At 40.5% G+C, this 11,091-nt stretch overlaps 1 protein-coding gene across 2 annotated transcripts; it reads right to left on the bottom strand.

Annotated features, from left to right (window-relative positions):
• Positions 1–2,791: 2,791 nt before the first annotated feature.
• insig1 (insulin induced gene 1) lies at positions 2,792–10,362 on the bottom strand. 2 transcript variants are annotated; one of them, XM_054622705.1, is made up of 7 exons: positions 10,281–10,362; positions 9,714–10,032; positions 9,276–9,594; positions 7,847–7,971; positions 7,451–7,617; positions 6,631–6,730; positions 2,792–4,793 (listed from the first exon to the last, which is right to left on the bottom strand). In XM_054622705.1, the coding sequence occupies exons 3-7, from the start codon at positions 9,586–9,588 to the stop codon at positions 4,764–4,766; spliced, it is 735 nt and encodes a 244-aa protein (XP_054478680.1). In that variant the 5' UTR covers positions 9,589–9,594; positions 9,714–10,032; positions 10,281–10,362; the 3' UTR covers positions 2,792–4,763. The 2 variants fall into 2 exon arrangements, with proteins under 2 accessions (XP_054478680.1, XP_054478679.1); XM_054622704.1 differs by having other exon boundaries at positions 9,714–10,035; positions 10,281–10,360.
• Between the last annotated feature and the right edge of the window lie 729 nt (positions 10,363–11,091).

Below are 11,091 nucleotides of genomic sequence, written 5' to 3' on the forward strand. Positions count from 1 at the left end.
ACACTCTTTCATTATATATCGCAGGGAGCAGGACATTAATGCCACTGAAGACCTTTTGGCAGAGAAATAAGAGTGTGCGAATGATTTTCTCCACACTCAATCCATTTCATTGACCTTTTCTATCATGCATGTGACTCTGCCCCACTCACTGCAGCGTAAAAGATAAATATTCCAAGAATAATCTTCCTGCCACTGTTTAATAAATCATCGTTGCGAATCTGAATTTTTATGTTCTTCTGTGGGTTCGAGAGGCTTTAAGGAAAATCCTTTTATTAAAAAAAAAAAAAAAAAAACTGATATGAACTTCTAATAACTTCTCTTTTGTTTGCAATATTTGCATACTTGAACATACATTTTTAAAACATTTAGAGCTTGTTGTTCCTTATCAACTTAAGTTTATCTATCTGTATTTTGTCTAAAATTCTCAGCAGGATTATGATTAACTAATTTGGTTTTAATAGAAGTAGTTGCATGAATAGGTTTCTGCATTGTGATATCAGGCCCTGCAAGACATTTGCTGTTCCTTGTGCTTCCACTAGGGGTCCACAAAGGTCACGGTAATAATGTCCAGACAAGCTGAGAGGATAAATACTGTCATCTGGTGGTAACAAAAGCCATCACTACTGAGTGGATAGCACTGCACTGTAACCCTATAGTGCATGATTTACTTCTCTGGAACATCCTCCCAGTACTCTACTCTCCAGTGTGTCTTTGTGCCACCTTGTATGCATGCAACACCTGCCAAGCACCTGAGAGTCTTTTAAATGTGTGTGACAGGTAGAGTGAGGTGCTAAGAGGAAGTCGAGCCACCTTCATCCACAGAGTCTGCAACTGCTGAAGGTCCCTTAGGTGAGAAAGAATTACTACACAGAAGTTTGAAGAAGTAGAGGGGATGTGATCCATCCAACCTTTTTTTTATGGCTGTAGAGGAATACTGCTTTTGCATTTATGATTAGGCTTTCCGATCGAATTGTAAATGAAACTATGAAGAATTTAAATCACATAAAAACTATATTAGTCCAGTCTTGAGTATTAATACGTTTACTTGGGTGTCATCAGCGTACTTCTTATCCACGCAAATCAATGATTTATGCACTCGTGTAGCATTTTGCTTACAGTAAGTTATGTGATTCCCCATTTTTTGAGATACTGCCACATCACAGACACTCTCAAAACAAAATCCATTGGGTAAAAGCTGAAAGAATCCACCGAAAAATATCATTTTCCACTTATTTTATGACAGACATGCTGATTTTCCTCAAGTAGCAAAAGCACGTTAATCTATATCAGCCTGTTCCATCCCTTCATTAAAGCTATATGACTTTCAAAACCAATGTTTTTCTAATGACTGCCCCACTCCAAGACATCTAGAAGATATTCTAGATGTCTTGTACATTATTTTACACACATTTTCCTTAGGTGTATACCGACATGTTTGCTTCAGCTTATACTGACTGACCCACTGGTGGGCCTGTGTTTGTTTATCATGTTATAAATGAAGAGTTGTTAAATGTTAACATCACTGTCTTCATGTTTACTGGCAGTCGACTCGCTGCAACATAGTAGAAGCTCAATAACCCCAATTTCAAAGACATAATCAGAACACAAAGGTGCTGCAAGGAGATGAAATTGAACAGTCTAACGGGAGAATCTATAGATGGCTAAAATCAATAGATCAGATGGGCCCAGGCCTGTCTCCTCGCCTTGAAGGAAGGACGGAGAAGAGTAAGAGGAAGAAAGAGAGGGGGGGGGGGGGGGTTCTTTTGGCAATAGGGAGGCGCTCTAATGGAGTCTTTCAGTTTGCTGTGGCTGGAAATGAAAGGAGGTTGAAGCCCGGCCAATTATTCTGCCTGAGAAGAGGAGGAGACCGAAAGAGGAAGGAGAGGGGAGAAGTGGCGTGTGGCGCTGGAATCGTTGGCCTGTCAGACTGTGTGTGTGTGTGTGTGTGTGTGTGTGTGTGTGTGTGTGTGTGTGTGTGTGTGTGTGTGTGTGTGTGTGTGTGTGTGTGTGTGTGTGTGTGTGTGTGTGTGTGTGTATAGCTAGATAGATAAATAGATAGATAGAGGACAGATACATAGATGTATGGAGAGCCTCCCAGAACGAGGGGTTCATTCAGAATAGCCCACAGATATTGGCCCCACTCCCAGAAATTTCCCCCAGAGCAAAAGGTTAACTGTCAGTCCCCCGCTAGGTATAAATAGAAGTCTGCCCTCCAGAAAGGCGTGTTCGGAGAGGGGGTAGACTGGGGAGGGAGGGAGGGGAGGGGAGGTGGTGGGGCAGTTCCTCGTGATCCCAGTGACACACATGGGCGGGGGTAGTTTCAGGGGTTTATTTTAGGGGGGGGGGAAGATGCAGCCGAAGACATTATAATGGCTCTGGAGACTGACAAGAGGCCTCGGACAAAAGAGCGTCCTCGTCCATTCAACTTGGCCGTGACAGCAGACACAACAAACGCCACCATCAGCACCCCGGAAGGCTCTGGTGCAATTGAGCTGCGGCTGCATTTGACATCCCAAAATAAAAAAAAGGACAAAAATCAGAGAGCCATTGTTTTACTGAAGCTGCTGAGACGTGTAATTAGGCTTTAGTGTCTAGGACTCAAAGGCAGAATGAATGAAGCTCAGCTGTATGTTAACATCAGGTTTATATCACTGGAGAGTTGTAGTTGGTTTTACAGATCGTGTCAATATGTCCGTATCGAACACATCATTCTTATCTTCATTTTCTATGATAATCTAGTTTTAAATCCCTTAATCCAGTCCCATGTGTGAGTAATGACTATACACAGATATCCTTATCAGGTGTTTATTTTTCACTTAAATCCATGGTAGCAAAAATGATACATGGCTGAAATATCAGACACACAGGAACTCTTAAAACATCGAAACAAAAGGTGCTTCACCACCTCAAAAAAATAAAGCTTCTTCTTCAGTGAAACACACCTGAATGTAAGCAGATTTAACCTGAAGTGATCCGCCACAAAAACAGTATTTAAAAAAATAAATCATGTTTTCTTCGACTAAATGAGATTTTTTTTACAACAGTTTGACACAATATCTTTTTTATGTTGTCTCTCTGGTGAGAGTCATTGGTATTGACTCTGAAGGCATGTAATCTCTGACACAAATCTTGTTCACAAAAACAAAGATGTTATTGCTTTTTTTTTTTAAGTATCTTCACTGCATATTCTTACAACAAGTTATGTTTTTTTTTTTAGCCATTGTCAGAAATAATAATAAATAAGGAAGAATAATCGGCTCATGTATAATCTGATTGCACTTAATCCTCTAGACCCCCCAAACGCTAACTAACATACTGTAGGTCTAGTATGGTAATAATACCTGTCTGATCACATAGGAAAGCCATTAGACATAAGCAATAATGTCATTATGTTTGTACAAATGAGAAAACTAAACTGTTATAGTGACAAAAGCACTACATTCTATAATACACAGGCAATCACAGATTGCAAATCTTAAGTAATAATGTCCTGTCCTCTCTTTCAACTGGTGTATGTTCCCAATAGTTTAAATCTGGAGTGGGAAATAATGTATATGATCACAAAAACATTCACCACCCGGTCACAACAGTGTTTTAAACTGGTTTAACAATGACCATAGGTGCTGGCAAAAGTAGTTGTAGTATACTCCTGGTACATTCTTGCATAACTGCTGATAAAAAACACAAAATGTGAATTTCCATCGTGACTAATGAGTTGACGTCTTACTTCCTTACTCAACAATCCGCTGTCTGTGTGTCTCAAAGTTGTAAGAAGCAGACAAAACATGTACTGAAGGTCTCAGAGTAGTTTTCCTGACAATAAGAAGTGATCTTGTACTGGCAGACAGTTGTGAATACGACGTTGCGACTAAATATATCTCATTGTCGCCAGTACAAAAACTAATTGGCACTCTTGAAAACATTTCATTTCCTGCCTCTCTTCATTCCATCTACCATCCTCTCGCATGTGCTTCGTCACTTGAGAGTTGAAATAAGATGAAAAGGTCGATGCCACCCTCATGTTTTACGGTAAATATGTACCAGTATGTTCCACACTGCTGCTTGCTTTGGCTCACCTTACAAATATGACCCTCTGCAAGAAAGTCATTTCCCAAAAAATATCTTTCAAAAGTGGGAAGCATCATTCATACGGTACTTTTGGTTCGGGGTCATTGAAAACTACAAAATAAATACTTAATTTGGTTAAACTGGGAACATACATCTCCCCTGTGCCCCAGTGATGCAACTGAGGCCGCTGAATACATTTCAATGCGAGAGTGAAGACATTTTTCTTTTGCCCACTCATACAACATTTCCCTTTTATGATCATAATATATTCAGGCTTTAAAACAAACCGGTCTTCTCTGCTAAGACCAGGACGCATCCACACTAAAGCACACGCGCACGCTTCCACTCCATAACCTGCAGAAAGATACGTACTTCCAGCATTAAAATAAAACCAGTTCACTTCAAAAACAACTAAAAAAAGGCAAACACTGTCCTCCTGTGTAGTGTGAAGGAAGCCTTAATGCTAATGGAGTAGAACAGAGGTGGGCGGGACTTGTTTGGCCACAAGGAGGTGCAGAGGACATGGCACGTTAGATGAGGGGCTTTTTTCTTCTGACCCGCACTTTGTTATGAGAACAAAGGATGAAGTGAAAACAATGAGTCTTTTTTCTCTCCTGTTATTCTCCTCATTCTTCACGTAACTTGTCCATCTTTACGTTGTCTGTCCTTCGCCTGGTTTTCTGCGTTTCCTCTGTTCAGTCCATGTGGGGTTTCTCAACGCCACCCTGAGGGGAAGCAGAGAAGAAGCTCGGTGTAAATAACACATCAATCACAGTTAACAAGCAATTAGAGAAAACATTAGAATATGCAGAGTTGCAAAGTTGGTAACAAATTGAGGTTTTTTTATGTGTCTGGGTAAGAACTGAAGTAGATTTATGATCTTCACAGTGACAGGCGTGATAAAACAACTGTATTGTTCTGCTGAAAGGGAAGCTTAACAGCCTCAGGTGACTCATTTTCAGGAAATGAATGACATTAGTTTCCTTTTCCTGTAAACTCAAAACAATAGCATGAACATAACTGTGGAAAATAACCTGTTGATTTTTAAGCATTGAGTAGTTTTAAAGTAAATATGGACCGGTTGCTGATTTATGAAAATATCAGGACTACTTTTAGGTTTCATGTTTAGTGACAGGAACATTTTTATTTCAGTTCCACTTTCTGGATTCTGATTGTTTCTTTCTTGGACAAAGGGAAGAGAATATTGCTTGTTCGACACTATAAAATGCATACTGGTTTTCTCATCTCTTATTTTACCCATCACAACAACAAAAAACAAAAAAATTGAAATATGCTCTGACATAAAGTTTGTGAACTGAACTTTTTGCTCACGTATTCCAAAACTACACATCTGACTGTAACTCCAAATGATATGGTAAAATGATTCAGCTTTAAAGCAGATCTATTAAGTACAAGAACTAGATTATTCTTTATTCTGCATGGTTAATGCTGCAGAACTGTTTGTTTTACTATAACTGGCCACCTAGAATAGTAAAATAAAGAAGCTTTTGAGTCTCAAAGTCTCAGTTTCCTCCTGATCCGGCTCATAAATGACCCACTGGAGCGAAGGAGAGAAAAACAAAACCACGAGTGCAGACTTGTGCCAACATTCCTCAGGCCTCATCACAAACAAAAACAACAAGTAGCAAATGACCCTCTGGTCAGCCGAGTCCCGACTGGCTCTGTGTCCCACCACGACTGTGAAAAACAACAGCCCTTAATCTGCTTTCACGCTTTCACTTGAGTCAAACTGAGGGAGTGACGGGATTCTTACTTTACAGACAGAATGAGGTGAGGCTTCTGGGCACAAGCTTAATGAAGACATCAAAGCTCACTTGATGAGATAATTATGAGGGAAGGGGGGGCGTCCGATGCACTTTGCACAACTTTAAACCATTTTGACAATTTTATCGGCTGCTGTGGTTCAGTGTAATAATTGCAAATAGAGCATGTGTGGTGCAGAAGAGTCTTTTGAAGTCTGTTCCACAGTTTAGACAGAGTGCAGAGGAGTTCAAGAGACAGATTGTTCAAAGCCGATACAGATAAATGTGAAGACATATTTTGTTCTGACATGACAGGCCAAACCATTTTCACACAGGTGTTAAACCCCTGAATTACAATCATGGCAAAATTTTGAAAAGCGTCAGGATCAAAAGTATCGTGTGACTGTAAAACATTCCGCTGAAAACTGGTCATCGTTTAAAGGAAAAGTTCACCACACAAGCTTAAAGTCAAGTTTAACTTTTAGATGTTTAACATAAAGGAATGTAAGCTAATACATCTGCAAAAAATGTAAAATACATATTGAATGCAAATGGAAGGAAATCAGATTTTTTAACTGAGGAAATAAAATTAATAAATAATGAAAAAAAGAAAAACTAGCAGCAATGCTCACTCACTGTCTGTTATATTCTCAAATTGAGCAATGTTTCAAGTGACTTTATGGTGACTATAGATTAGAGCTAGACTGCTGGATCTATATAAATATATACAAATAAAGAAATAAATCTTTGAGGCTTAAATTGTACAAATACATATTCTAAAAATAGTTGTAGACATTACCATGGCAAGTTGGCGTCCGATGTTTCCCACGGTAACACCGCCTGAGAAGAATATGCATGGGAGCCAGGAGCGTACATACAAGAAGTCTGGAGACGTATACCTGAAAAAGAGAGAAAAAACCCCACAAAAATGATTAAATCATTAATAATGTAGAGCAGGTTTAGTGAGCTGATCCTGACCTCTTTGGATAGTGTCAAAATAAACCCAGTTGTCTCCTTAGCCAAATAAGATGTCTAATGACATCCAAGTAGAACCTTATGTCACAGAACACGGAACACTGACTCTTACAACAGGAAAGACATTTTAAAAGACACGGTAAAGACAGATCTGAGAGAGGAAAACAAACAAAACCTGTTTCTTCTCATTTTTCTGTTTCTTACTTGTAAAGTCAGCATGAGCTGCAACTACCTTTTGAACCTCTTATGAACAGCAATCCCTTTTTTCTCAGCTGTGTATTTTTGATGGTATGCCACTGAAGCCGGTAGGGGGTCTGTTAATATGGCTCCCAGAAACAAGGGGACTTCCCATAAAAATAGAACGTGTTACTTCAAGCCTTGTCTGTTGTGTCGTTTTTGATTAAATCATACAGCTGAGGGTACTTCCAGGTACATTATCAACTTCATTCACACCAGTTGACACAGCATTATAATCATCACTTTAACAACATAGTTTTGGTTGTGAGTGCAATATGAAACCGGAAATGTGTGATGACAAAGCACTCGTGATTAATCATCATCATTGACAGTTGTGTTTCCTCAAAGGGGACAAACCTGGGCAACTTTTGTTCCCTGTGTGCAATGAAAGCGAACGGCTAACTTACTGGTAAACTCCGTTGTAGACCAGCAACTGTGTGAAAACAGTAGCCAGGACGGCCGTGGTGATGCCCAAACCGAAGCCGCTCCTGGACCGGTCGAATGTCCACCACAGGCCCAAGGACAAGGCTGCCAGCGTGAGGGAGAGCTGCACGTTGTTGTCAAAGTCGAGTTTCTGTGTTAGCAACCAGTTAAGGACAAACATCTCAACAGAATGACACTAGCATATGATTAGCTCCTACTCAAATATTTGCCCGACATGCAGAAGTTCCATCACTTCTTAATGGTAAAGCAGGACATCCTGTTGCTTTAGATACTTTGTCCAAACTAAACTTTGTCCATGTATTTTGAAAAAGAAAATCTATATAATAAAGAATCTGCAAGGTGAGTCCTTGAAAGGATACAACACTGGCGTGGTTGATGCCGACGAACACTGCGATGCACCTCATGACGCTGGCCCACTCCCTCTTGAACTTGTGCGGCTCTCCCAGGTGGCTGTCGAGGCAGGGATACAGCAAGCCCACAACAGCTGTGAAAGGGAACAAACAGACCCAAATTAAATAAGATAAGCAGAAATTCTGTGAAATGCCAGCAGGGGAAAAAAACTATTGTGGAGCTGCTGCATGGGATTATTTGAACTGCTGAACATGCACTTCCATAATGAAGTCTCATTTATACACCTGCATACACTTAAAAACAAGAATAGACTTTTTAATCTTTATTTAATCTTGCAAGTTGTTTCTTTTAGGCTGCTTATTTGACGGTTTTTTGATGTAATTCATGGTTTTAAGTAAAGTTGACTTCCTGTTTTGGAACAGACACTAAAAACATCAAACTCAATGCTTGTTTTCTGCAACCTTGACTCCAGAATACAAAGATATTCAGTTTACAAATGCGTATGACAAAGACGACTAGACAACAAACTATAACTAGGTTTTGTTTTTTCTTTCTTTCAAAATGTTAAGTTATGTATTGAGAGTTGTAAGTATTGAGTGGGATACTGTAAGCACATATTTTAAACTTTGAATACAATAAGCGTGTTCCTACATGACACAGATGGACATTTATTTGGCTTAGACTAATGTCTACAGACTGAATAAATATGAAGCTACATTTCTCCTTTCGTTTGTTTTTCTGCCCCGCAGCACATGGGAGGAGGAGCCGGCCATAATTGATGTTTTTTTTCCCTCCCCTTAGATCTTTCCCACCTACTTCCTGGTTCCTGGCTTTAAAGTAACGCCCCCTTTCAGCTCACCCGTTATGACACCAGCCAATGAGAGCGCAGCTGATCTCGTATCCGGCTGTTGCAGCCAATCAGAGCTCGGAAACCTCCACCATCTGTTCCAAGTCATTTTTTTTTTTTTTTTTTTATATTTGACTGCCAGACAAAACCACGTAGACTAGTATAGCATTAGAGAGGAAGGCTTGTATTATAGCCAACAATAACAAAGCCGAATGGTGATTCATAACCACATGATCATACAGTTGCTGTTTGCAGTGACAATAATAGAAAAGTATTATATTTCTTATGTCATAAACTCTGTAAAATGTCATTATTTTACAGCTTAGACTGGTGTTGCATGCATATGAAACCCCTCCAAACATGATTTCCAGACTTTTAGCACCCATTGATGATTCAGAAAACACATTTTACTGACTTTATTTTTCTCTATCCTTCTCTCTCTTTATAAGGAAGAAACTCCTGCACTGTAACCCCTCCCCTCTCTGCATTCCTTTGTCTCAAACTTAGCAGCAAACTACTGATAACATATAACAAACCATTTATAAAAACACACACATTCACATGCATTTTTCAGTGTGTGGTCTACTCACCGGCCCCTGTGCCGCAGCACGGTGGGATCCACCAGGCGGACGAAAACAAAGTTGTCATCACCTCCTCTGGAAACAGGGTGACATGTCTCTGGATCTGCAGCAAGTTGAGCACCAGGGCGAGAAACGCTCCCACGGTGAAGAGCACCAGACCCCGGCGGATCAGGTTGGCCGTCCGCACGTCGTGCAGAGAGCCGTAGGCATTGCTGAGCACCGAGGTGATGATGGACATCATTTCTTCAGCTTTGGATGAGTGTTTAGTTTCAACCCTTGATGCACAGGAGCAGCTCCAGCAGTGCTCCTCTAGTCTGGGCATTGGGCACTGTGGAGGAGAGTTGGATACATTTGTAACAACATAAGACGCAACATTGTTGCAGAGATGAATGGGTTTCCTCTTCTTGCTACAAGGGGAGTTAGATCATAGTGGAGGCTGGTTCTTACCTTGATCTCAAGATGGGATCAGATCTGCTTCTGCCTCGGTTGAATGATCTCCTCCTTGTTTTCCTTCTCGTTGCAACAAGGACTGCGAGGATCACGCTGTTTGTTCACATCATCGTTAGCAGACAGAGAGAGAGAGAGGGAAACAGTGCTGCTCCATTCCACAGCACAGAAGCTCATACCAGGGACAAGAGCTTCCTCTGCAGAAAACAATCACAGCTGTGTCGGGTGAGGATCGGTAGCCAATCAGAGCGCGGCGGCTGATATGACGTGTCGCCACCCCACCGCCCCCTCGTCCGGGACAGACGCACAAACCAGAAGGCTGCTGAGCAGAAGTGAAAGTGGAAAACAGAGAACTAGTTTAAAAGGAACCGTAAAGAGCAGTAGAAGAGATGCAACAACAAGCAGGGATGGTTTCTATTGCAGGATGATGATTGGATATTATAGGAGCAAACATACAACAGACCCAGCCCCATAAATCATGCTAATCTCTGCAGTGAAAACTGCTGCAATTGAGATTCATAATGAATTATTGTAAGATAAATAGTTTAAAAAGGAATATGTGTTTACCAGGCTAAAAGCAGAATCCCCTCTTGGATAAATGCAAAAATAAATTTTACTGAAACGGTTCCAACAAGCTTCACCTCCACAGACTAGTTCCAATCTCCTTCACAGGGACCTTTTTATAGAGGCCGCTTTGGGAGAGGTGATTAGTGGCACAACTTTTTTTTTTCTGTTGTTGATAAAAAAAGTTGTTGAACTTTGGCTCAGGTTAGAGGAGGTGTGGCTTGCCTGCTTGCAAAGAGCAGTATGCAGGGAGGGGCATGTGGGCTAACTGCTCATCAGTCAGAGATAATGTGAAAGGTTCAGTCCCCCAATGAGGGCCGACAACACCATGGAAACATGTTTTGCAAGAACCTGCGTAACCCAGTCAGGTTTATAGTGCAATGCGATAACAGACCTCCACCCATTGCATACGTGCAGCAAGAAAACATACATCTGTAGGTGCATATTGTTTTTCACTGTGCCTGAGGACATGCATAGCAAAAAACAAGATACTGTATCTACAATACAGTTCTATCAGTTTTACATTTAAAAAGTCTCAGAGTAGGTCATATTTACTTAACATCAGCTGCTGGCACTTTGTGCCAAGTAATACCATGGTTGAATCATCTTTTTTTAATGCAAATTGGCTTGCAAAATGAAGCGATGCATCATGACCTACAGCAAATTTGGTAAACAAAAACAGAAAGCACATCAATCAGATAGCATTTATTTTCAATTAAGAATTAAGTTTAATTAAACTCCTTCTTTGGTGTAATTATGCCGCTGATGTCTCAGGCTATTGTATTTATTGTTTTTTTGGCATTTATGTGGCGCT

Source organism: Anoplopoma fimbria, chromosome 21, assembly GCF_027596085.1.
Source record: "Anoplopoma fimbria isolate UVic2021 breed Golden Eagle Sablefish chromosome 21, Afim_UVic_2022, whole genome shotgun sequence".
NCBI lineage: Eukaryota > Metazoa > Chordata > Actinopteri > Perciformes > Anoplopomatidae > Anoplopoma > Anoplopoma fimbria.